Here is a 23,944-nt window from a genome sequence, read left to right as displayed (position 1 = left end):
GAACTAATGGGATTAAAATACTGTTCCAAAATACATCGCAACAGGAAAACATGCTTTTTGCGTACCAGAGTTTGTATCACTCATCTAACATCCATTAAACTATAGCAATTTCATTATACATTTTACCTATTTTCATGTGCAATAATTTCTAACTTTAATTAATAAAAAAAAATAGGTTAGTGGTTGCTACAAGCTTTCTTGAGTAAATGGGACTTCTGAGAATCCACCTTTTGAGATCTGCTATTGCTTCAGTGATTCTGACTGAATGAGTAAGCAAGGAAAGGTGTCTTGTTTAATAAAAAATACAGTAACATCTATTTTTCATGAGCTGTGCTATTTTATATGGCTTCTTGATTATAACTTCGTATATTACATATTGAAATGGAATTACAATGTTTCTGAAATAACAACATAATGCTTAATCATGAACAAGAGCAAGTAAAGTTCAAGCCAGCAGATGGCTTTAAAAATTGTATTTTTAAAGCAATATTCAAATGAAATTAAGAGACCCATTTGACTGTTCAAGTATTAGATTTCAGAGAAGAGCTTTTTCCTCTCACTACTACACCTGGGCATATGCAACAATCTGTCTGAGGAAAGCCTGGTCAGACTGCTAGCTGGTCTTTACAACCTCTGCAGGGCAGCTCCTTGGCATAGCTCAGCACAGCTGGTTGATAAATAAATGCTGAAGGGAAAAGTTGGATAGATTTTACTCCAGGGTCCTCTTAAACAGCTAAGTCATGCCCTACTGAAGCTGGGATATGCTACGCACAGTTTCTGGAAGAAACATGCATTGCTTGCTGCATTGCTAGGCTGCACTGCTTTGTCAAAGCTGGACATAATGGCTAGAAGCTGAAGGATCAGAGTCCATGGAGAGGTGGAGCCTCAACCTGAAGGGTGTGAAGAAGCACGGTCATCTAAAATAAAACATCAAGGGACAGTCCTCACATCATATACTATCTACATCCCATGGACCTAATGGGAATCAGATGACAGTTCATATCTCTGACAGATCAAATCTGAGAACATAAGTGTTAGTTAAGTTCTCCATGAATGCTTCAGCCTACAGGGCGTTAGGTTTTAATTTTTTTGTCTCCACGGGATTCCATTTCCCCTCCTAATTACACTAATTTACTCAAATAATTTAATGATAAAACCAGAGTGGTTTACAGATACAATATTGGATTTTTTTTGTCTTAGGGCATTAAGTTCAGACTTCAATCTCAAAAATACTCAACCATATTGTACATTTTATTCACACCAAATAAAAAAGGGGAAATACGCCATCTACACCACAGCTTTTCAAACATAACTCAAGGTAGTTTTCATGAGAAATTTACATAGTGTCATTAGAGCTCTGACACACTGTTCTATCCTTCTGTTTACTTATTAAGCTATATTCATTCAGACTGAATGACATGGGAACACAGTTGGAAAAGTCAGTATAATTCTGGCAAAAATTAAAACTGACAAGCCTTTTCAGTATGCAAGCTGGCACTGAAATTTTCATTTGTTTTTGTGTTACAGCTATAACAGCTGGTTATTAATGGAATATTAATCTACTGGCAAAAAGTAAAAAAAAGGTTAATATTCAGGCTGCTATTTATTGTCACTACAACCTAAAAAAAGTTATTCATTGGAGAGGCTACCTTGCAGACAACACAGACTTAAATCAGAGTTTTCAGAACTGACACAATTATAACATTTAATAAAATCATAACAAAAAACTGTGCATAGGAAAAGACTCTGCAGTTACAGCCCACTACTTAATAGGTTTGAGAAGCTAAACTTCATGAACACACAATAGGATTTTTCTTGAGTGGAACTACTGACAGAAGGGTGTGCACTTCAAATAGATCACTTCTCAGCAATACTCATCTCCACAGTTCCAGCCAGCACAGCTAGCAAAGTTTCTGGAGCCACAAACTTTTCTATCCTACTTCCTAACAGGCAGTCTAATACAATATTTTAAACAATAAAAGTCAAATCGATCTGTTTATAAAATACAGCCCTCTTTTTGGTACTTGACCATCCTTATATTATTCATTTGGGGACTGAAAGAATAAAAAAACAAAGCAATTTGCTAAATATGTCTGGCTGAGGTAAGGTACAAGAAGTTAACACTGCAGAGAGCTGTGTGTCAATATATTCATTTTCCTCCCAACGATCCAAAGTGCTCCTTAATTGTCTCTGATCTGCATTGCTGACAGGCAGCTGGCTATAGGCTGAAAGGCAGTAAACCAGCTGATACTCAGCACAGTGTCAGTTACATGAGGCAGAAGAGAACTTGAATATATCAGCTCAACACCCTCAGTAACACATGCATGGATGGTCTGAGGTTTTTAAGAGTTGCTTTCACAATCTTTTAAAAACATGGCAACATTACACTAAAACACCACCAGAATAAATCTGTGCTGCATATTTTCTAAAGAACTGCCACGAGCAAAACAAATCTCTTCTTCCTCCACCCCCAATCAGTTAAGATATTAGTATTACCTCTCTGGAACAGGATATTTAGGACATAACTTGGCAGCTCTTAGGTCTGTAGTGTATTCTGATGGCTGTAGTTCATAGCTACACAGAGTGGATCCTGTTGAGAAGAAGAAAAAAAAAGACTGGTGGGGAAAAAAAATTAAAATCAAATTTTCCTGTTCTTTGCAAATGTTATTAAAACCAATATAGGGTCCTGATGCTGCAGCTCCTCCTGTTATTACCACAGTGTTATGCTACAGTTCCTCCTGTAATGGAACAGTGAATCAGGCCCAGCACAGGCTTTGGTGTAACAGAATGACCCTCTCCATCTAGCTTTGGGTCTTCCAAGAATTGTGTATTCGAGTGGAAAAGGCTAATTTACAATGCAGTACAAAAGAGAAGGACAAAAAGTACTTTGAAGTCACACTCCCCTGATACTCCACCATGCTTTTTCTTGATCATTTTTAGTGCATGAATATTACATAAGACAATATTCATTATAGAAAGAAAACATTTAAATGGTTTTTTTTTGGGTTGGGTTTTTTTGTGTGTGTTTTCAAAATACAACTGGTTTATAGACTTCAGGGAGAGGAACAAAGAAACCAAACTGCTGAAGTCAGAAAGTTAGCTGAAAAATACAAGCACTGCATTAGATGTCCAAAACTTTTAATGAAGCTGAACTCTCTCCATAAACAAATCAGTACAGTACAATAAAGATCAAGTTGCCTGCAACAAAATTCAAACATAATTTGAGGTTTGCATAGTACCTGACAGTTGCCTAACAGAAGTACATGACCTAGACAGATCTCTTTACATTTGTCTATAATCAAGATACTGAACATCTGAGCCAGTACTTCTAGGAATACAGCAACTGCAAAATCAGATTGGAGCAGCAGACTCTCAGAAACTGGAGGAAGAGTTAAGAAACCCTCCAATGGTATAAGCTGCTTATCGAAAAGTGAGTTTCTTCCCAGGTTTGTTGGTCAACAGATTTCTTACTCCCCAGTGCAAGGTCTCTGGATACATTGCCTTTAGTGTCCTTTTTTCCCTACATAATTAATTAAGGACACCTTGATCATCCCTTTAACTATTCAATTCTTTCCATTATGAAAGTCTCCTCTCCAGAAATACTTTGTAGCAGACACTTGTACAAAGTGGATCTGGATAATACACACAGATTTTTACCCAAATTAAACAAACAACCTTATCTTGGCCTGCATGACACCAAACAAAAGGATTATTTGCTGAAAACCATTGTTACAATGCTACCTCTATGAAGAGACATCTTCTGTTTACAGACTGAAAGAGAAGACAGAGAGCACCTCAGCAGGCTATCCCATGCAGTCTCTACAACACTACTTAAATACCACTTTTACCAATTAGTTTTTTGGGAGCAGGTCCAACACACCAAATACACCACTGAAGAAAGTTTGATTTCCTGCAAAGATAAAGTATCAGGTCAAACATCTGAACTCCATTATCAGTTATGCTGTTTATACGAATCCTTATGCCTCTACTTGGTTACGTGGAAAATGGCATCAGATAAACAGACATCAGACAGAAACTACCTTCCTTATATTGTAGTTGTAAACACGGTATGTAAAAGTAATTATTATTCTTTTTGGATGATACACTCTGTACTGCTGCAAAAAATTTTAATCTATTCTTACAGATATGAAAACTTCTGCATCAAGTGCATTTACAAGAAACTCCAGAATTTGATGGATGAGCAGCAATAGTCACATGTTTATCTTAAAAACAGAGCGAAAAAGAAAACTGCAAATATTTACATTATTTTGCTTTGAATATATCCCAAAAGCTAAATTATAAAGATGGCTGACAGCCAGCTGTATATGAGCCGGCTGTGGGCCCCAATGGCCAAGAAGGCCAACAGCATCTGAGATAGTGTGGCCAGCAGGACTAGGGAAGTGATATCCCCTGTCCTCGGCACTGGTAAGGCCACACCCCAAATACTGTTTTCAGTTTTGGGTCCCTCACTACAAGAAAGACATTGAGGTGTTTGGAGCATGTCCAAAGACGGGCAACAAAGCTAGTGAAGGGTCTAGAGAACAAGTCCTGGGAGCTGCAGCTGAGGCAACTGGAGTTGTTTAGCCTGGAGAAAAGGAGGATGAGGGGAGACCTTATTGCTTTCCTTATCACTTTACAGTTTAAGTATCTTATGTAGAGCCCTCCGCACCCAAATAAGCCTAAGGGACATGGCTGATCTGTGGCTGCCCATACTCCCTTGTGACTTCTAGCAGTCTAGAAGTCTAGAGAAAAAGGGTAGGATTTGCTATGACCAGGGTACGAGGTTTAAAGTCTCTCTGCACAAATGTGTATCTGAAGACCTTCTGTTTGGATCACAAATGTAACCCAAGGAAAAGGAAAAGCTAGATCCTGATTTGCTCACAGGTCACAAGCCATACAAGTAGGACTTGTAGACTAGGGTAACACAACAAACCCCTAGCTGTGGAGGAAACTGGAAACATCTTGCCAGTCTCTCTGGAACCCAACGGCAAGTTCCCTCCTGTCATGCAGTGGACAACTCTGGCTGCCATTATCACCTCTTGCCTGGGGAACTACTCTTGGGGCTTCTTTGGAGCTTTTCCCTTCAGCTGCCTATGACACACTGCGTGCTTCTTCAGACTCCCAGACAAGCAGAAAAATATTTTCAAGGAGCTTGTGAGACGGGACATTATGCACCCTGCATCTAAAGAAACTATCAGTCTGATAGCTGAAATAATGCCCATGAGATTTATTTGTCTGTCTGTCCTACAATAATTAGGCAGAATAAATTTTTACTTTTCCAATTTCTTTTATTTTGAAAACCTTCCAACTTCTCTAGTACTGTAAAGGAGAGTTTTACAAGCCAAATATGTGCTTGAGTAATCAAACTTAAAACTGTGGTAGCACCTGAGAAGGGTCTGGTAGGAAATGGGGCCCACACTCACAAAAAGGTGTTGGGATTCATGAGCTCATCTCAAGTGCATGTATAGCAATGTATGCAGTATGAGCAACAAACAGGGGGAGCTTGAAAGCATGATGCAGCATGAGAACTATGACAGAGTAGCTATAACAGAAACATGGTGGGATCCCTTACATGACTGGAGTGCTGCAATTGATGGCTACAAGCTCTTCAGGGGGGATAGACAGGGAAGGAGAGGTGGTGGAGTGGCCTTGTGTGTTAGAGAATGCTATGACAGCTCAGAAATCAAGTGATAACAGGGTTGAGAGTGTTTCGATTAGGTTAAGGGCCAATAAAGCAGATCTTGCTGTGGGAGTCTGCTATAGACCTCCCAACCAAAGCAGTGAGGTGGATGAAGCTTTCTACGAACAGTTGGGAGAAATGTCGCGGTCACTTGTTCTTGTGGGGGACTTCAACCTCCCAGGTATCTGCTGGGATCGCAACACAGCAGAGAGGGAACAATCCAGGAGGTTCCTGGAATGTGTGGAAGATAACTGCCTCACACAGCTGGTGAGTGAGCCACGCAGGGAAGGTGCCTCCTGGACCTGCTTCTTGTGAACAGGGAAGAGCTTGTGGGGGAAGTAAACGTTGGAGGCCATCTAGGGTGCAGTGATCGTGAGATGATTAAGTTTTCGATCCTTGGAGAGACAAAGAGAGGGGTTAGTAAAACTGTCACCTTGGACTAACTTTGACCTGTTCAAAAGGCTGATTAACAAAATCCCTTGGGAGGCTGCCCTGAAGGAAATAGGAGTCCCGGAAGGCTGGACATACTTCAGGAGAGAAGTCTTACAGGGACAGGAGCAGGCTGTTCCCACGTGCCGAAAAACAAGCAGGTGGGGAAGGAGACCGGCCTGGCTAAACAGGGACCTTTGGCTGGATCTCAAGAACAAAAGGAGAATCTATTGCCTTTGGAAGAGGGGGAAGGTCTCTCATGAAGACTATATATAAAGATGTAGTGAAGCTATGCAGGTGTGGAGGTTTGAACTCAGCCAGCAGCCAGATGCCACTTGGCCGGCCGTTCACCTCCCCCACCCCTCTCTGGTGAAATAAGGGAGGGACAAAAGAAGAGAATTTGTGGGTTGAGTAAAAAGAAGGAATTTACTAAATATAACAAAAGAACAACAGTAACAATAGCGAGTTCAAAAAGAAAACAGGTAAAATGCAGCAGTGGCTTACCAAGCACGGTGACTTCCCCTCCACAACAATACTGCCCAAGCAGACAGCATGTGAGAGAGAGAGAGAGAGAGAGAGAGAGAGAGAGAGAGCGCCCACCCGGGCATGACATCACATGGTATGAAACACTCCAATGAAAGCAGTTAGAGCTCAACCTGGCTACAGCTGTTAATAAAAAAATGTTTGTATAAATACATTAACGGCAAAAGGAGGATTAGGGAAAATCTCCCTCCTTTACTGGATGCAGAGGGAAACATGGTGACAAAGGATGAGGAAAAGGCTGAGGTGCTCAACGCCTACATTGCCTCAGTCTTTAGCAGTGGAACTGGCTGTTCCCTGCACACCCAGCCTCATGAGCTGGGACATGGGGAGGGGAAGCAGACTGAGGTCAGCACAGTTGAAGAGGAGGTGGTCAGAGACCTGCTACACCACCTGGATGCACACAGGTCTGTGGGACCAGATGGGTTACACCCAAGGGTGCTGAAAGAGTTGGCAGATGTGCTCGCCAAGCTGCTGTCCATGATTTACCTGAAGTCATGGCTAACTGGGGAGGTCCCATTGGATGGAGGGTAGCAAATATAACACCCATCTACAACAGAGTCAGAAAGGAGGATCCAGGAAACTATAGACCTGTCAGTCTGACCCCAGTGCCAGGGAAGGTCATGGAGCAGGTCATCTCGAGTGCCATTACAAGTCATATAATGCACAACCAGGGGATCAGGCCTAGTCAGCATGGCGTTATGAAAGGCAGGTCCTACTGACAAACCAGATCTCCTTCTATGACAAGATTACCCAACTACTGGACGAAGGAAAAGCTGTGGATATTGTCTACCTGGATTTTCTAAAAGCATTTGACACAGTTCCCCATAGAATTCTCATTCGCCTGAGTGAACGGTCTGCTGGGTCAAGCACTGGCTGGCTGGATGGTCCCAGAGAGTGGTGGTCAGTGGAGCTAAATCCAGCTGGTGGCTGGTCACAAGTGGTGACCTCAGGGCTTGGTGTTGGGACCATTTCTGTTCAACATCTTTATTGATGATCTTGATAAGGACACAGAGTGTATCATCAGTAAGTTCACAGATGACACCGAGTTAAGCAGGAGTGTCGATCTGCATGAGGATAGGGAGGCTCTGCAGAGAGACTTGGATAGATTGGATCAGTGGGCCAACATCAGCAGGATGAGGTTCAACAAGGCCAAGTGCCAGGTCCTGCACTTGGGCCACAACAGCCCCCTGCATAGCTACAGGCCTGGGGAGGTGTGGCTGGAGCTGTCTGGGAGAGAAGGATCTGGGGGTTCTAACTGACAAGCAGCTGAACACGAGCCAGCAGTGTGCCCGGGTGGGCAAGAAAGCCAACGGCATCCTGGCTTGTATTAGAAATAGTGTGACGAGCAGAAGTAGGGAGGTGACAGTCCCCCTGTACTCTGCACTGGTGTGGCAGGTGCATCCGCCCAGTGAAAGCAGAGCGTCTTGACTGCTGAAGTGTAGTAGCCCGGGGCTGCCTTTGTTCTCAGGGCCTCATGGCAATTGGGGCTTTTGGCCAATGGGAGCCACTATTGACGACAGATCAGATTCGTCCTGGGTATAAATGGAGTCCCCTGGAGCAGCACGCTGCGGTCGAGGACTCTCCCCTTGGGTCAGGACACTGCCCAAGGAAACTCCTTGAGGGACCGTGGGTCGGGACGCTGCCCTGAGCAGGTCCTCGAGGTTGAGAGTCCTCACTTGTCAGGTGAGTTATAAAGCGTTTTGGGTTGTCGTTAAACCCTAGCGGGTGGGGCTTTGTTCAGCATTTTGGGTTGCCATTAAATCCCATAGAGCTCTTTGTAAAGCGTTGCAGGTTGCCGTTAAACCTTGGAAATCTGTGCTGTCTTCCTCTAACAGACATCTGAACCTATAATTTATGGAGAGCTAGTTAATTGTGTTAATAATAATTTTTTTTATTTTTGGTGGTCGGTTGTTTATCTGAGAGCATCCGTAACAACTGGTGAGGCCACACTTGGAGTATTGTGTCCAGTTTTGGGCACCTCAGCATGAGAGAGATATTGAGGTGCTGGAGTGAGTGCAGAGGAGGGCAACGGAGCTGGTGAAGGGCCTGGAGAACAAATCCTATGAGGTGTGACTGAAGGAGCTGGGACTGTTTAGCTTGAGGAGGAGAAGGCTGAGGGGAGACCTCATCACTCTCTACAGCTACCTGAAAGGACGCTGTAGAGAGGTTGGTGCTGGTCTCTTCTCACAGGTGCTTAGTGACAGAACAAGAGGGAATGGCTTTAAACTGCAACAGGAGAGGTTCAGACTGGGCATTAGGAAAAAGTTTTTCACAGAAGGAGTGGTCAGACAGTGGAATAGGCTGCCCAGGGAGGTGGTGGAGTCCCCATCCCTGGATGTGTTTAAGGGTCGTTTAGATGAGATGTTGGGGGATATGGTGTAGGGGAAAACTTGTAGAGTAGGGCTGATGGCTGGACTCAATGATCCCAAGGGTCTTTCCCAACCTGAATGATTCTGTGATACCTGGGATAGCTTCAGCACCAGGAGCAGAACAGTCACTTCAGAAAATGAGGAATACATTCTGCTTAAGTTAGGCATAGCTCCAAGCAGCTCCACATACCTCTTTCCACAGGTACATGGCAAAGCACAGCCTGAGAAACTAGAAGCCACAGTTTTGAAGAAGAAATTTATATGATCTTCCATGTATGGTCTCACTGTTCTGAGTCTGACTGACAGTACGCATGTATTGTACACGTGACATAACTGACCATATGATGAAGCAGAGATTACAGTGAAAAAACTCAACATCTTATTCCATTTTAAGCATTCTCTCTCCTTCTCAAGCAACATCTTATTAGCCCATCAGTAACATAAGTCCTCCAAAACAGGAATCAAACTACAGGTAATCAGAGACAGAGTGTACAGAAATGTTATCAGGAGACTGTTTAAATCACAACTACTGGCCTCTGTACTTTCAGTCCAGTGCTAATTCCTCTTGAGTTCTGGGTGTTTTATGAGTAAGTGTCACCAGTTAAAACATTGCTGACATTATGAATACATGACTCACACATGATTATGCTTGACCAACCCATGCAATACAAGCTAGATATTGACAGCTGGATATTGACCAAGGAGGAATTCACTGGTATTCAAGAAGGACAAGGCTCCCAGTCTCTCACAAGGCTGAAATTCTTAACACTTTTCTACTATTCTCACTCCAGAGCTTGCCTCAAATCCATCTCTCAGACTCTATCAGCTCTAAACTGTTAATCTGAACCACATTATCAGTCCAAAGTTTCACACAATGGGATAACTTGGTACACTACCAATATTAGCATATTATGGACTAGCAACATGGCGTACAAAAGTGGAAGCTTAAGACACTGTCTCATGTATCTGTAGGGAATTCTGCTGCAAATTCCACAGCCAAAAATCACAGAACAGGAAGGATGCCAAGTACTACTTTCACAGAGGTAGTAAGTTACTATCCATTGCTGACTTCTGCAAGTAACAGAGTACAATGCTGCATGACCTCAGAAAAAGCATGCCAATGGGGAGTAATAACAAGACCCTCTCTTCACAAACTCCTGTCAAGTAGAAGAAGATTCAGGCCATCAGTCATCACTGATGCTGACCAGACTTTCTTCTTCTTTATCTGCTACGTCTGATAACTGTAATTACTAAAAGGGAATGAAAGGGCTCAAACAAATTAATTTCTAACAATCATTAAGACTAAATTGTAATGTGATGTCTAAAAGCTTTGCTTGTGCTTTGCTTCATAGTTTTGCTTGTGTTTTGCTTCATTTGTTTCTCAAGGACTCCTGACTTCTCAACCATTTCTTAGGTCTCTTTGTCTGTTTAGATAAGATTAAAATATTCATTAAGCTCCCTACATAAATCACTCATAGCACACTCAAGGCCTTCAGTGGACACTTGGGCAACTCCTAGAATGAGATAAGGGGGGGCTCTAACAAAGAGACATAGAGACCCTATTATCGGGAAACTGATTTTGCTGATTTAGGAGGGAGACACCTGGACTTTACTTCATAGCGCATGGTCTAGGAAGAGGGTGAACTAGCAAACACTGTGATGATGACTACTTACTTCTTCCCTTGACTACCTAAGACCCTCACCCTATTTTCACTATGCGTGCTTGTACTATGAATTCCAGGAACTCGCCATCATAAGACACCCCTTTCTAGGAAATCTAATGAATACGTATGGTTTGTGTGTATGTAAACTGATGTCCCTTGCTAGTTCTTGGGAGCCCTTACAGTGGAGAATCCCGAGGATGACCCCAGCACTGCTAATAATGAATATCTGCTTAACAGTTACATTGGATTCTGGCTGTTGAATGAATTTCTTTGATTCATTACAGTCCATCTGCAACAATACTCAGAGCACAAGCACTAAGAACACATAAAGTTTAGACTTGTATAAATTTCCTATTTGCTTAGAACAACAAAACCATTCCAGAAACAGACAAGTTCACATTTGATGCTACATTTAGGAATGAAGTAGCATTTAGCTGTGCGCAGATCAGCATCAGAGCTGGAAATGAGTGAGAAATCAAGAACTCCACTTCTTAGCAATAGATTTGAATACAGCCTGAAGTTGCAGTTAATGTGGAGGCATCAGAGGACTGCACAAACACACCTAAACATTGCAGCTTTTTGCAAATGGTGTGGGAATAGAGGCAGAAAGCCAAACAAGGATAGAGTTGAACCTTAACACCTAAATCTAATTTTTGGGCCCCAGTAGAGCCTAGAAAAACATTATGCCTTGAGATGAGTAAGAAGGCACAGACCACTTTACAGTTACGAATTCTCAGATTAATATGACAGATTTGTTCTCTGTGAAGAAATTAAGCTTCATTCTCTAAATATATGCACTGGTACCTTCCAGAAGCACAGTGTGTGTTTTAAAGGAAGGAAAGGACAGACTACATATATCTAAATTTCTAGTTGTTGCAGAGAGACATACCATCACTTCTTTGAAAGAGTAAGAACCAGAGGGCAGGAGAAATTAAAGCTTGCTTTTGTAAATAAACGAGGGACTGAAGTGAAAGTAAGCATTCTCCAGTGCCTGTGAGAATGTTCCAAGAAAAATCCAACACAAAACCCCATTACTTAGAGGTTGAAATGTCTCCAGGATTGAAGACCAGAAAGAGAATTACTGAGATACATAAGCAGTTGCTATTACAACTAAACATACATAAAAAAACCCCACAATAAAAATCCTAGAGATTTTTATCCAGAATTCATATATATCTATTCTGAGTTGTAATTAAAAACTCCAGACTATTCTCTTTTCTATCGCTCAATCTTATGAACAGTACAGAAAGTTGAAAACAAATATTAATTTACCTATTCCTCTACTCAAATTTCTTCCACTGTTAAATAAAATCAGCTACTCTGGAATCAAATTCAGAATTCACCTGGACCAGTAGCAGATCTTTCCTCTACTGTATCTTTTAGCTCTCCACCACTTATAACTCAAGGATATCCTTGAGTACTAGCATCCTATTAAATATCTAAACACTTTTTTAACAGTTTAGCTTTTGGTATCTAAAATATCCTCATGGCAATAAATTTTGTAAATTAACCTGAATTTGTGTGGAAATATCTGGCTCTATGATGGCTAGTAATTATATTTTTGACCTTTAGTTCCATATTACTCAGGTTGTAAGATCAAGGAATAATATTTTTTTTAACGTTCCCTAAGCTATTCCCACTTTTAATGACCCTACTATTCCTAATAGTTTTCTCTTTTCCAGGCAGAAGAGTCAGTTATCTTTTCTTGCGATCATCCTTGTTTCCCTTCTCAGTATGTGTATACATACTGGGAATATACATGTATGTATACGTGTATAATTTTTTAAAAAATTAAGAAAACACTTGTTAAGGAAGGACCAGAACATAGCCTTTATGATGCCAACAGAGTGTGAGTTTACAGAAAATGCAGTTCCTATTTTTTTCTCTTCACAATTAATAAACATTACACTTTTGGACAATGCTGTGCCTCCATCTAATCCTCTCCCTACTCAGTAGCTTCACAATCTCTATCCCAAGTAGCAATAAACATTTTAAAGTAAAATGGTAAATCCGTAAGTGATTGTTTCCCACTCCTTCATTCTGCAGGCATACCTTTCCATTTGACATTTTATTCCACTGCAATTGATATCAGATTCTTTACATGTAATTCTAAATAATTCAGTAGCCACAGGAAGATCTATTACCTCACTGTTCCTCCCCCTTTCCTAATGGTTTATTAATGTAATCAGTAACACAACACAGTACTACTGGAGGACTCCACATGCAGCCACTTTCTGTTGTGAAAATTATTTCATTCTGACTAGAGGATACATTTCCAACACAGGACAACCCTGATGGGAAGTTCTGGTAACAAGGTAAAGTAGCAGCAGATTATTCTGTATCTGAAAACCAGTCATATCATACTTTTATTCCAGTCATTCAAAAAATGACATCAAAATGAACACACTCAGGTTCTCAACAACCTAGTGGTGCAGAAACTCTTCAACCATAAGGTGTCTGTAACTAATATGGTACAGCAGTCTTCAGGAAAATCATGAGCAAATGATTAAGTTTTAACTTAAGCACACTTTCACCAAAACCAAAGTGTGTGTGGAGAGTGGGAACGGAAGACAGACATCAGAAACTGCTAGCAATGAATGTAACTGCTGTTTCTAAGGCAATTACCAACAGTAGCTACAGAGACATACTCTGACTACTACACATGAAGACGTCATTGTCGTCAGACACAAGAAAAATCTTTGTTTCCCCTATGGTTCCTCCCAACAGAGTTCCTCTCATCAGAGAGATGATCTGCTCTGACTTACCCAGACTGTTTTCCTTTATTGATTTCTTTCAGGGCAGTCTCCAAAGCAGATTTAATGTAGTTTTATCTCTGGCTCTAAATCTACCTGGACCTCAACTAGCCTGGCCTAGTGTCGTGGTTTGAGCTCAGAAAGAAACTGAGCACCATGCAGCCACTCACTCCCTCCTTCCCCCCAGTGCTAAGGGGAAAATAAAAAAAGACACTGCTCACTCCCCGCTTCCCCCCCAGCACTGAGAAGCAGGAAAACAAAAGACCCAGGAAACTGAGATAAGGGCAGGGAGGGAGGATATCATCCTTTAAGGCACAGGCAAAAGGCAGGGTTGTTAGGGGAAGGAAAAAAGAACGTAAATTTAATGCAGACACTAACAACACCACTTAACAGAGCAGGGCCATAAGAAGCATTACCACATGTTGAAAACACCTTCCCCCCTCTTCCTTCTTCCCGAGCTCAGCTTTGTTCTCAGTATCTCTACCTCCTTCTGCCCAGCAGCTCAGGGGTCAGGGGATGAGGGGTGCAGTCAGTCCTGCCGCTTCTTTCACCTCAGAGCAGGGGGAAGTTCTGGCATTCCTCCCCTTTCTAGCGTGCTCCCTTCTCACAGGGGACAGTCCTCTGCAAACTCTCTCCGACATGAGTCACTCCCACAGGCGTCTGGGTCACCCCCACGTGTTGAAATCCTCCCAGTGCCAAACAGCAACGCTGGGGCCTTCTTCCCATGGGGTCCCAGCCTTCTTCCCATGGGGTCCCAGCCTTCTTCAGGCGCAGTCACCTGGGTCAGCATGGGCCCCCCTAACCGGCCACAAATCGGCATCTGTTTCACCACAGACCTCCATGGGTGGCGGGGGGCGGCCCTGTTGTCTCACCATGGGATACAGGGCAGTCTCTGCTCCAGTGCACCTCCCCCTTCTCCTCCTTTCTTCTGTTGACACTGGTGTTCACACAGATACTCTCCTCGCAACTCCCACCACTCCTCCAAGGTTCCCCTTCTTAAATACGTTACTGCAGAGGCGCAGCTAATTGGCCTGGCCTTGGTGCAGAGGTAGGTCAGACTTGGAGTCGGGGGAGCTTTGAGAAGCTTCTCAGAGGGGGCCACTGCTGCAGCTTCCTCCCCTGCTACCAAAACCACCCGCCACTCACTCAAACCAGGACACCTAGCTACAGAATTCTGACAACTGAGACATGTGTCAACACACTATAAAATAGCAATTTAATTTTAGGTTCCTAAACTGGCATCCAGTCATTTACATGACAGGAATATTAATTCCCATAATGACCAGTCAGTATAGTTATCACTGAATTAAACATGACAGCAGTTATGGCCACCTGTTTAGTGTTTTTAACAATAACATTTCATTATTCATTTGGCAGTCCTATATGAATTATCTTCAAAGATATTTCAAAATGCTTTGGCAAGTCTTTGAAAAGAGCACTGCAATACTTCATGGATATTAAGTTTTGAAGCATCAATCAGCTCTCCAGAGAAAACATCTTTCAGTCTCATTACTCAAAATGCATTATTTTTTAAGTGCCAAGACCAACGAAATCATTGAATCCTAAGTAGTCCCTGCCTGAGACATTCTGCTGGGTGAGAAAATCCTGGGGAGACCAGTAGCAGCCGGTTCACAAGATATAACATTCTCTCGCTTGTGTCCAAATCTGCGTCTCTGCAAGCTCAAGTATCAGCATGGCTGTGTGAGAACAGCAGTAGAACATGTTCTCAGCCTACATAGCACCCTTCTGCATCACCTCCAAGAGCTGCTCCAGAACATTCTTGTACTTTACAACTTGCACCTTTGCATAGGCTGAAGATCTGAGTGGTCAACTGCACAGCTTTTTCCTTCCCTTTTGCCTCCTCTTTTAAAAAGACCCAACTGGATGCTGGTGTTCTGGGCGTCAGTTATTCTGAACAGGTTAAAGGTGCACACTTTCTTGTTTTCCTAAAATTAGCAAGGCTTTGTGAAGGATGGACTCTTCTTAGATGGGAAGGTACCGCAAACGCAGGACCTGACTGTGGGACAGCTAGTGGGGTGGAGGCAAGAGTGAAGTTACTGTCCTGAAATGGTGCAGCATTATTCACCAAATCAGCTTCTTTTTCCAAATTACATCAGAATAGCAAGTGCATCACTGATTCAGGAAGCCAAAAGGCCTCTTTGTTGTGAAATGATCTTGCCTCAAGCAAGCATTTTTCTCTGCCCTAAATAATTATTTATAACCTTGCTTACAGAACGCAAAGTGTACTGCACAATAAATAAGAGCCCTGCCATAATTGCTCTGAACCTTAGGGGGCTGCAGTTCTGTCATGTTGTATACAGACAAGTAAGTGCCCATCCCACTTTGGGAAAGATACCATAAATGCTAAGCTAGCTGGAAGATCATACCCGGCATTGATAAAATCATCAATCAATAAAAGGATGCTATAGTATGTTTTGCTATGCTACATCCTTTAATAAAGGCATTCAGATAAAAAAAACTCTGTATTTGAACTTACCATACCACCTCTTGATGGACTGAGGCACAGCAGATGTTTTTTGGGGGATAGAAAGGTTCTTAAACCGTAATTTATGAAAGAATTCCAAAGTGCATGGACAAGTAAGTGATTTCAAGGATGATGTGAGCTAGGTGAAAATGACTAGCTCTTCAAACATACATGCGACAACCTTCACAGAGCCTACATCCAGCACAGCTGCTATTTTCAGGTTGCAGGAAGGGTTAAAGCTTTCAGAAAGGCTCAGCAGAACAAAATTAAGAGTTGCCTGCATTCTCTACCCATATATTTAAAACATTAAGGTAGTTTTCTTGTTGTGTGTTAGAAGTTTCAAGCCTGGGAAAATTCAGCACTGATTATCACAAGAAACCAAACACGCATGTCTTGCACTCCTTCTTCAGAACTTCACAGCTGGACTCTAAATTCTAGCTAGGTAATATCACAAACGTAGAAACTGCAATTAGCCTCTCTGCAGCCATGTTCACAGTCCTTCGATTTCTTTTTGTCCTTTTTACAGTGGAGCCTATGGTCCCTTGAAAGAGACTGCCAAATACAATCCTAGTAGTAATTAATTTAAACCTACTATCATAGTTACAAAGTGGCTCTCAGAAAAATTATTCTGTTTACTGAGTTTTGTTTTTGTCTACTTAGACTTGGTACTAAATCACTGTTCGTTGTCTATTACAACATTGAATCATGCTTGAACTTTTACTATACATACGCAACATTTAAGGTGATCAATACTTAATCTGTTCATTTGCTCCAAACCATCACTTTTTGGAACAGGCAGAGTTTGGTGAACATTTAAGCAGAAACACAACCATGAGGATGACAATATTTATCTGAACTGTGCGATTCCAGTCTTGCACAGAGTTCATCTACAAAAGGAAAGCTCAGTTTAGTTTAGCACCTGGTTTTGGTAACCCAGTATCATATAATGAAAATTAAGAATTGAACTCACTGATGATTCTGTTCTGCTGTAACATCAGGTTTCACACTTTTAACCAAGCTTCCATAAACTGAAACAACTGGCTGTGATATAAGTTTTTTTTAAAAAAATCTTTTATCTTTAGGTTTTAAAACCTAATGCATTAAGGGAGATACAGTAAGAATGGAGAATCATAAGGACATGGCACACCATTTTTTAGGAAGAGTGGTTTCTGGTGTACTTTAAAAGACGATTATACTGAACATATTTCAGACACAGTTAGTAAGAGCCCTGACTTATAGAAACAATGTTTGTGATAAAACAAGGCATGGCTACATTTCATTATTTCAAGAGGTACTTAAACTCCACTACTAGTGACCTTTACTTCACACCAACAAATAACTGGCCTGCATTAGTTAAGAAAAACACAGCACACTCAGATAAGGGGTAAAGAGTAAAACCGCAGGTATCAGTTAGTTTCACTGTGGATTTGTATTTGACAGCAGTGCACAGATCACATGAGGACGTTCCCATTCTTAAGACCACCCACTGCACTGCCCTGGCACAGCTGTTCGTGCACCTCCACACATTCTGTAATGCCACATGATAGTTCTGCTCCCCGATTCAAGCTGTCAGACACCCAGGTAATTGGACACAATGCAGTGGGAGACCCAAGGGCACTAACAGTATCCTAGGACTACTTCAACTCACTCTGCTTTCAAACAAGAAGTAGTCACATAACCTGTACCAGAACAGAAATCAATATTTCACTTCCTTCTATGAAAAATAATCAGTTTCACTCCTCTGAACTTGGTCACCCAGACTGACTCATCATTAGCCAAATATATTGCAAAGAAATCTTACCACAACATGTTCAAAGAGTAAGTAGGAAAGTTTAAGGCAAAACACTCCCACTTGAATAGCTGAAGAGCTCTGAAATTTCCTCAAATTAAGTTTTTATCTTTACTTTCTTTTGGGAGGCCCAAAAGTTGGTTACCTCTCTTAGATTTTATTCCATACATTGTTGAAGTATGAACTGAGCTAGTAATATCAGTATGATGACTACTGAGAAAAAGTACCATTCTTCGGAGAGATGGGGTACAATATTTCATCTGTTAATACAGTTAGTTTCCTTTACACTTCTTTAAAAAACGAAAGTGAAAGAAAACAAAAAAACCACAGGAATTACACTGTAGCACTGAATGAAATCAGGAATAGTTCCACATCCACAGTCATATGCTGTGCAGTAAGTGCCATTCAGTAGCAGTATTTCTCTGACTAATCCCATATACACAAGGAGACTTCAACATTACTCTTGAGCATCAATGTCAGAACAATTCCACAGGAGTTGACAACGTACCCTACAGTCAGACATTCCCTTGTAATACTTTGAACTCCTGTTTTAACAGTGAGCTTTCAAAACTGTCCAAAACATGATAGAAGTATATAAATACTGTAAGATCTAGTAAAATTTTACCTTAATATCACCTTATTTCCATTGAAGTTTCTTAACACAATCTTCATTTTTAGTTCAGCTAATACACAAGCCTCTTTTTAATCCTATGAAAACATCTGGTCCATGAAAAAAAACCAACATGTTTTTTACATACCATTAGTTTCTGCAAATTTCTGAATATCAGCCAGAGTTTTTAGTTCTTTCCTTGGGCAAGCTGATACACACAAAGCAAGAGACTTTATTCTCTGATGTACTAGATCAATGTTGCATGGATCCAAGAAGAACACATACCTAGGGAAGAAAAAAAGGTAAATTCCTTCTATTTTAATTGTTATACTGAACAAAATAAATTTAATTTCAAACTACAGGATTCAGCCAAGACTAACCTTCAGTCCATCCAGAAACACAGGAAATTCTGAATGATCATAATTGTGTGGGTCAAACAACATATACACCACAAATATATGGATATTTATATACTTCTGGATGAGAGAAAGGATGTTTACGAGATTCAAGTCCATTCAAATGGTGATGTTCTTAAAACCAGCAGCACTTCTACCATGCCTCTTCACTGATACATCTAAATATTCACAAACAAAGCTTCACTCCAAAATTAAACTTGACTTCAAGATTTCCAGCTTTTTCCAAAAAGACTCCTTAAGATTATACTTATGCTGCAGAAAGCCTGTGGCTGTTTTAATGAATACACATAATACCAGTAATTAAGAACAGCTTTTTGGCTTAGATTGATTTTCTGCACCACTGGTCCATATGACTGAGCAGATTATTTTAGTATTTATTTTGAAATAAAAATTGTTCAGATATTGTCAAGTAGAACTATCTCACGTTCCAGTGCAGTATTTTAAAGAGATTCTATTCGCTAACTTTCCATGATGAGTCACTGTCATTTAAAAACCCAAAGTGTGATGTTTTTAAACTAGCTGACACCTTCTGACTATACACATTTAATCAAAATGCTAACACTACAGTATAGTCCATTCATGGTATAACACAGACGCAGAATGTTCTTCTATTCTGAAGTTGAACAAGCCTTTCAAATTCCTACAATTCTGGTGATATACTACGCATTGAAATACTCTGCTCATATTATCTAACATTATCTTAGGAAAACAACACCAAACTACAATACAAATTACATTTCTATTTTTGCAGTCCTCACAATTGGAATTCATTCTGTAATTAAGAAAAATCCCTTCTGTTCCTAGAGAGAATTTAGGTCCTGCCTGAACCCTTTCAGTCTATACACCAATTGCTATCTAACTTTCCCCCACAGAAAGACTGTTCTATTATCCAATCTCAGTATACAAGAATTATTAGTACTTAGTACAAAGTCCATTAAAACCCATGTCATCTATAGCAGCTGTAATGTGGTAATACACTACTTGTATTCATAAAACATTCTCTTCCCTTGCCCACACCTCTGTGAAAATTATCCAGTGCTATTTCTGTGGTTTTACTTAATACATACTACACATCTCAGGACTCCATAGATCATGCAAGTCTAAGAAGCAAGCGCAAACATGAAAACTTCTGTCCCACAGACACAGCCTGAGTAACTAACTGCACATGAGCAATAAGCCACTAATTCCACAGTTTTGCTTTGTTTCAAAAAAATACTAATTGATACCAAGACATACAGCACTTATGTTAACTGGACACTCCTGCTATAGCTTCCTCTTCATAAGGGCAAGTTCCTGCAGTTGCTATTCCATACTGAAAGGGTAGGTGGAAGGAGAATGTCTGCTCCTTTGAGACTATCTGGTCAAAGGAGTTACAAACAAGAATCTACAGAGTCAAACCTGACTGACACGTGGTAAGGGAGGTAAGCTGTGATGGGATCAAACCTGGTCAGTGGCACTAAACGGTGCAAGTGTGAAAATTCTTATCTTTCAGTAAGATTATCTGGCTAAGCACCTCACCAAATTGTAATGATAAGGAAAAGGAGGGAAACACTCAGACATAAAACTTGACCTATTAGTGTTAATGAAAACAGTAACCAGAAACCCAGACAATCACAATAATTGATGGGCTATCAAGAAATTGCAGGCAGGGACTTTGCAACTGATAAGGATGCAAACCCAAAGATGCAGGATGCAGGAGCAGTCAGTGGGACTGTGTCAGCTGAGGGAATGTGTGTGGGACAGCATTCAGAGAGGAACAAAGTGGTGGGCAGACAGAAAGGGGTGTAAAAGGGAACAGTTGCATTTAAGCCAGTGTTGGTCAGCACATTGGTTTTACCAAGCCTGACACTTGATCATTGCAGTTTGTTCTATTCTTCTACTAAATCCTTTCTTAACTCTCTCTCTGCATAATTCTAGTCTCTATCCAACGTGCATGGATGCTGCAAGTGCTGCAAGGACTAAGTGCCAGCGTGATGGATCTGGTGCCAACAACTGGACTCAGACCAGGGGTTTGGGTGCCCGAGGCCTGTGGTCTCAGCTACCAAAGTAAGTGGGGCCTTAGTGCCAGCGACTAGGACAGGGAGGGGTCTTGGCTACCAGCCACTGGGGTAGGAACAATGTGTGTCCCAAAAAAAGCAGCTATAGAGGTGAAGGGCTCAGCATAGGTGGCTGCCACAGGACTGTGGGTCACAGCCTTTGGGGTGCTGGCTGTCAGCAAGGGCTGAACATATGTATGGTCCCCAGAGTGGATAAGTGCATGTGTAACTCATGTTTGCTGGTGCATCAGCAAACTCCAAGATGTACCAGCTGATGATTAGAAGGCTTTGGGTCCAGGCAGAGGTGTCACGTGTGGAGGGTCTGTTCTGGTATTTGGGGTATCTGTGGGTGTTGTGGTTGTGGAGGAACGGCTGGAAAACAATGGACATATTATGAGCGATGCAGACCGAGTGGCCTCACTGTAACAACAGGCTGTAGCTGTTGTGAAGAACACCTGCAAGGCCAAGGGGCTGAGAAACTGTGTGTGTAGCAAAGAGATAAGGAAGCTGGACTGTGGAAAACAAGATGTTTGCCTAGCAGGAGAATGGCACGTGGACACCACAACGGGACCAATCATAGAAGGCAAAAGGGCGCATGGACAAGTAGCTTTAGCCTATCAGCAATGAAGTAGCTGCATGTGTATTTCATGGTAGTCTATAAATTACTGTGTATCCTTTAATAAACGGGCATTGCTTGATCACACTGATCGTGTGCGTGTTCATCTCTCCCGCATCTGGTGCCTGAACAGGGACCCTCAGATTGGCACAAGTCTTCACCTGCGATGAGGACCTGTCAGCGTGCAATCTAAGGTGGGGGAAAGCCCGTCGAAACTGATCCAGACGCTTCCCCGGTGTCTGAAGGTGAAAAACAGAGCGCTGTAACTTTAAGATCCGTGAAGAGGTGGCGGCCATGGAGGAATGGGGTCTGTGCTTACTAAAGACAAGCAAGAAGTGGTGAAAACTCCTCCAACATATACTCTCTGTGAGAGGATTATCTTATGATGAGGCGAACCTGGAGAAGTTGCTGTCATGGGCTCGACGGTACGGGCTAATCCCCACAGCAAGTGCAGCCTTTGAAGTAGTTACTTGGGAAAAAATCAGCGCGGCACTGTGGGACAATATTAGTTCAGCTTCCAAAGACTGTAGGAAATTCTCCACCGTGTGGAGATTGACCCTAGAGACTCTGAAAGAGATGAAAGAAGAACAGCAGACCATCGCCTCTGCTTCCGCTGCCTTGTTAGCAGAAACGGAAGGCGCTGGCACTAAGGATTCCACTACTGTTGTGGCATTTGCGGGATCCCTGTTCCCCAAGGCAGTTCCTAAAGGGAGGGGTGGGGACACCTCACACACAGCACCCATGCAGCAGGAAATTCAAGAGCAAAAATCAACAGACTCGCCGCTGCTGCGTGAGTCCCCCTTTCAAGCTCAAAGGAACAATCCCCGCCCTGCCCCGCTCCTGCCACCTTTCACCCGAGCCCGCATGGACTGCCGCTGCCGCCTTGGCAAAGGAAGGCACCCGCCTCCCCCCGCCCCTGTCCTTGCCTCCGTCACCCCAAGCGATGTGTGAACAATATCATTATGGCTTACAAAATCCACAGTTGCGAGAACTAACAAGAAAACTAGAGCAACTTGAAATGCGAATGAAGGAACTGGCTCAGCCTATTCCTACGGCACCGCCGCCACCCCCTCTTGCTATTAATCCCTTTTTTCACACCAGTGCTGGGGGGGGGGGGTGGTCAGGGGGAAACAGTGGCAATCGGGCCGCTTCCATTGTCGGCTCAAATGGGAGGGGGGCACTAGGAGGCACAGGTGATAAGGGTAATCCAGCACATCAATGGTGAGGAGTTATTCGGGATACAATAATTGAGAGGCAGTTTAAACATCTTGGACCAGTGGTGTTTCCAGTAATAGTAACCCCACAAGGCAATGAAGGAGAGGTCTTAGATTTGAAAATGATTGAGGAGGTATGAGAGCAGTTGATCGACAGAAAATCATCCGGGAGAGGTGATCAACTTATACTCTCTAAGAGAGGGATAACTTATAACGAAACTTCTGTGCGAAGGTTACTTAAATGGTGCAGAAACTACAGCCTTTGAAACAGCAAAATGGGCTGAAATAGGTGAACGGTTGTGGGATGATTTTTCCAAAAGGGATCAGTATGCCAGTGAATTAGCAACTACTTGGAAGTTGGTTTTGCACACTCTTGAGGCAGAGTTGGCAGTGGTGGCCTGGGGCCTCCCCAAGCCCTCCTGCCATGGAGTGACCGCCTGCGGCTGAGCCTGGCAGTGCCCCCCCCCCCCCCCGACTGCCAAAAGCTGCAGTTTTTTCACAGAGAAGGTGCTGACACTGTCAATGCAGCAATGACTTTATATATTCTTAATGGTGTTTTGATATTTGTAGTATTTGTCATTTTATGTTGTGTCAGTAATAAGAGTAAGGGGCCTCTTTGTGTGGTTGTGTGATTGTTTTGCGTGTGTGAGACGCAGCCCAGCTGCAGCTGTGGAGCGTGGAGTTCTCCGACCCGCAAGGGAAGCGGCCGGGGAGGAACGAAGCACAGGGCAGACTCTGTACCAGTGCGGGGGTAGTGCAGGATGAGTGAACATGGCTTAGTGCAGAGCCCTAGTGCTCGCCCGCTAGGTCATCAGTACCGCTGTTTGTTTGGGCTAACTGTTACATGTGAAATACCTCCTCTAGTGGGAGGCAGTAATTCTGTGTTCATTGTTGTCTTGAATTTAGGTGCATACTCTGAGAGGAGAGTGCACCTCTGTACCATCTGCCTGACAGAAATATTGTCAAAAGATCATCTACAACCTTACAGGGGTTGTAGATGCTGATTATGAAGCGGAAATCAGAATTATGGCCTGGATCCGTGTGTTCAGTAACAAAAAGGTCAAAAATTGCTCAGCTTGTTTATTTTTACTGTGGCTCCCCCTAATAGTATGTTGAGAAGCTGCAGTGACTTAGGATTCGGATCAACAGGTACTTCTCAAATATTCTGAGCTCAGACAGTGACACAAGGTTGCCCTCTGGTAAAATGTGCCCTCACTAAAGCAGAAGATTCTGTTAAGCTGACAGGCATTTTATATACTGGTGCAGATGTGATTGTAATATCTGTGAGCAGCTTGACTATTAGCTGGGGTAACTCAAATGCTTTTCGGGGTTGGAGTCAT

At 42.3% G+C, this 23,944-nt stretch overlaps 1 protein-coding gene across 4 annotated transcripts in view; it reads right to left on the bottom strand.

Moving 5' to 3' along the window:
* SLC44A1 (solute carrier family 44 member 1) overlaps nucleotides 1–23,944 on the bottom strand; it is an 80,272-nt gene that overhangs the window by 25,676 nt on the left and 30,652 nt on the right. For all 4 annotated transcript variants that reach the window (XM_074932524.1, XM_074932521.1, XM_074932523.1 and 1 more), the window contains exons 4-5: nucleotides 18,471–18,607; nucleotides 2,497–2,590 (exon numbers count right to left, since the gene is read on the bottom strand). In XM_074932524.1, the coding sequence (XP_074788625.1) occupies nucleotides 2,497–2,590; nucleotides 18,471–18,607 (231 nt within the window). The remainder of the gene's footprint in view (nucleotides 1–2,496; nucleotides 2,591–18,470; nucleotides 18,608–23,944) is intronic.

Source organism: Athene noctua, chromosome Z (genome assembly GCF_965140245.1).
Source record: "Athene noctua chromosome Z, bAthNoc1.hap1.1, whole genome shotgun sequence".
Classification (NCBI taxonomy): domain Eukaryota; kingdom Metazoa; phylum Chordata; class Aves; order Strigiformes; family Strigidae; genus Athene; species Athene noctua.
This window is presented reverse-complemented; position numbering and strand designations above follow the sequence as displayed.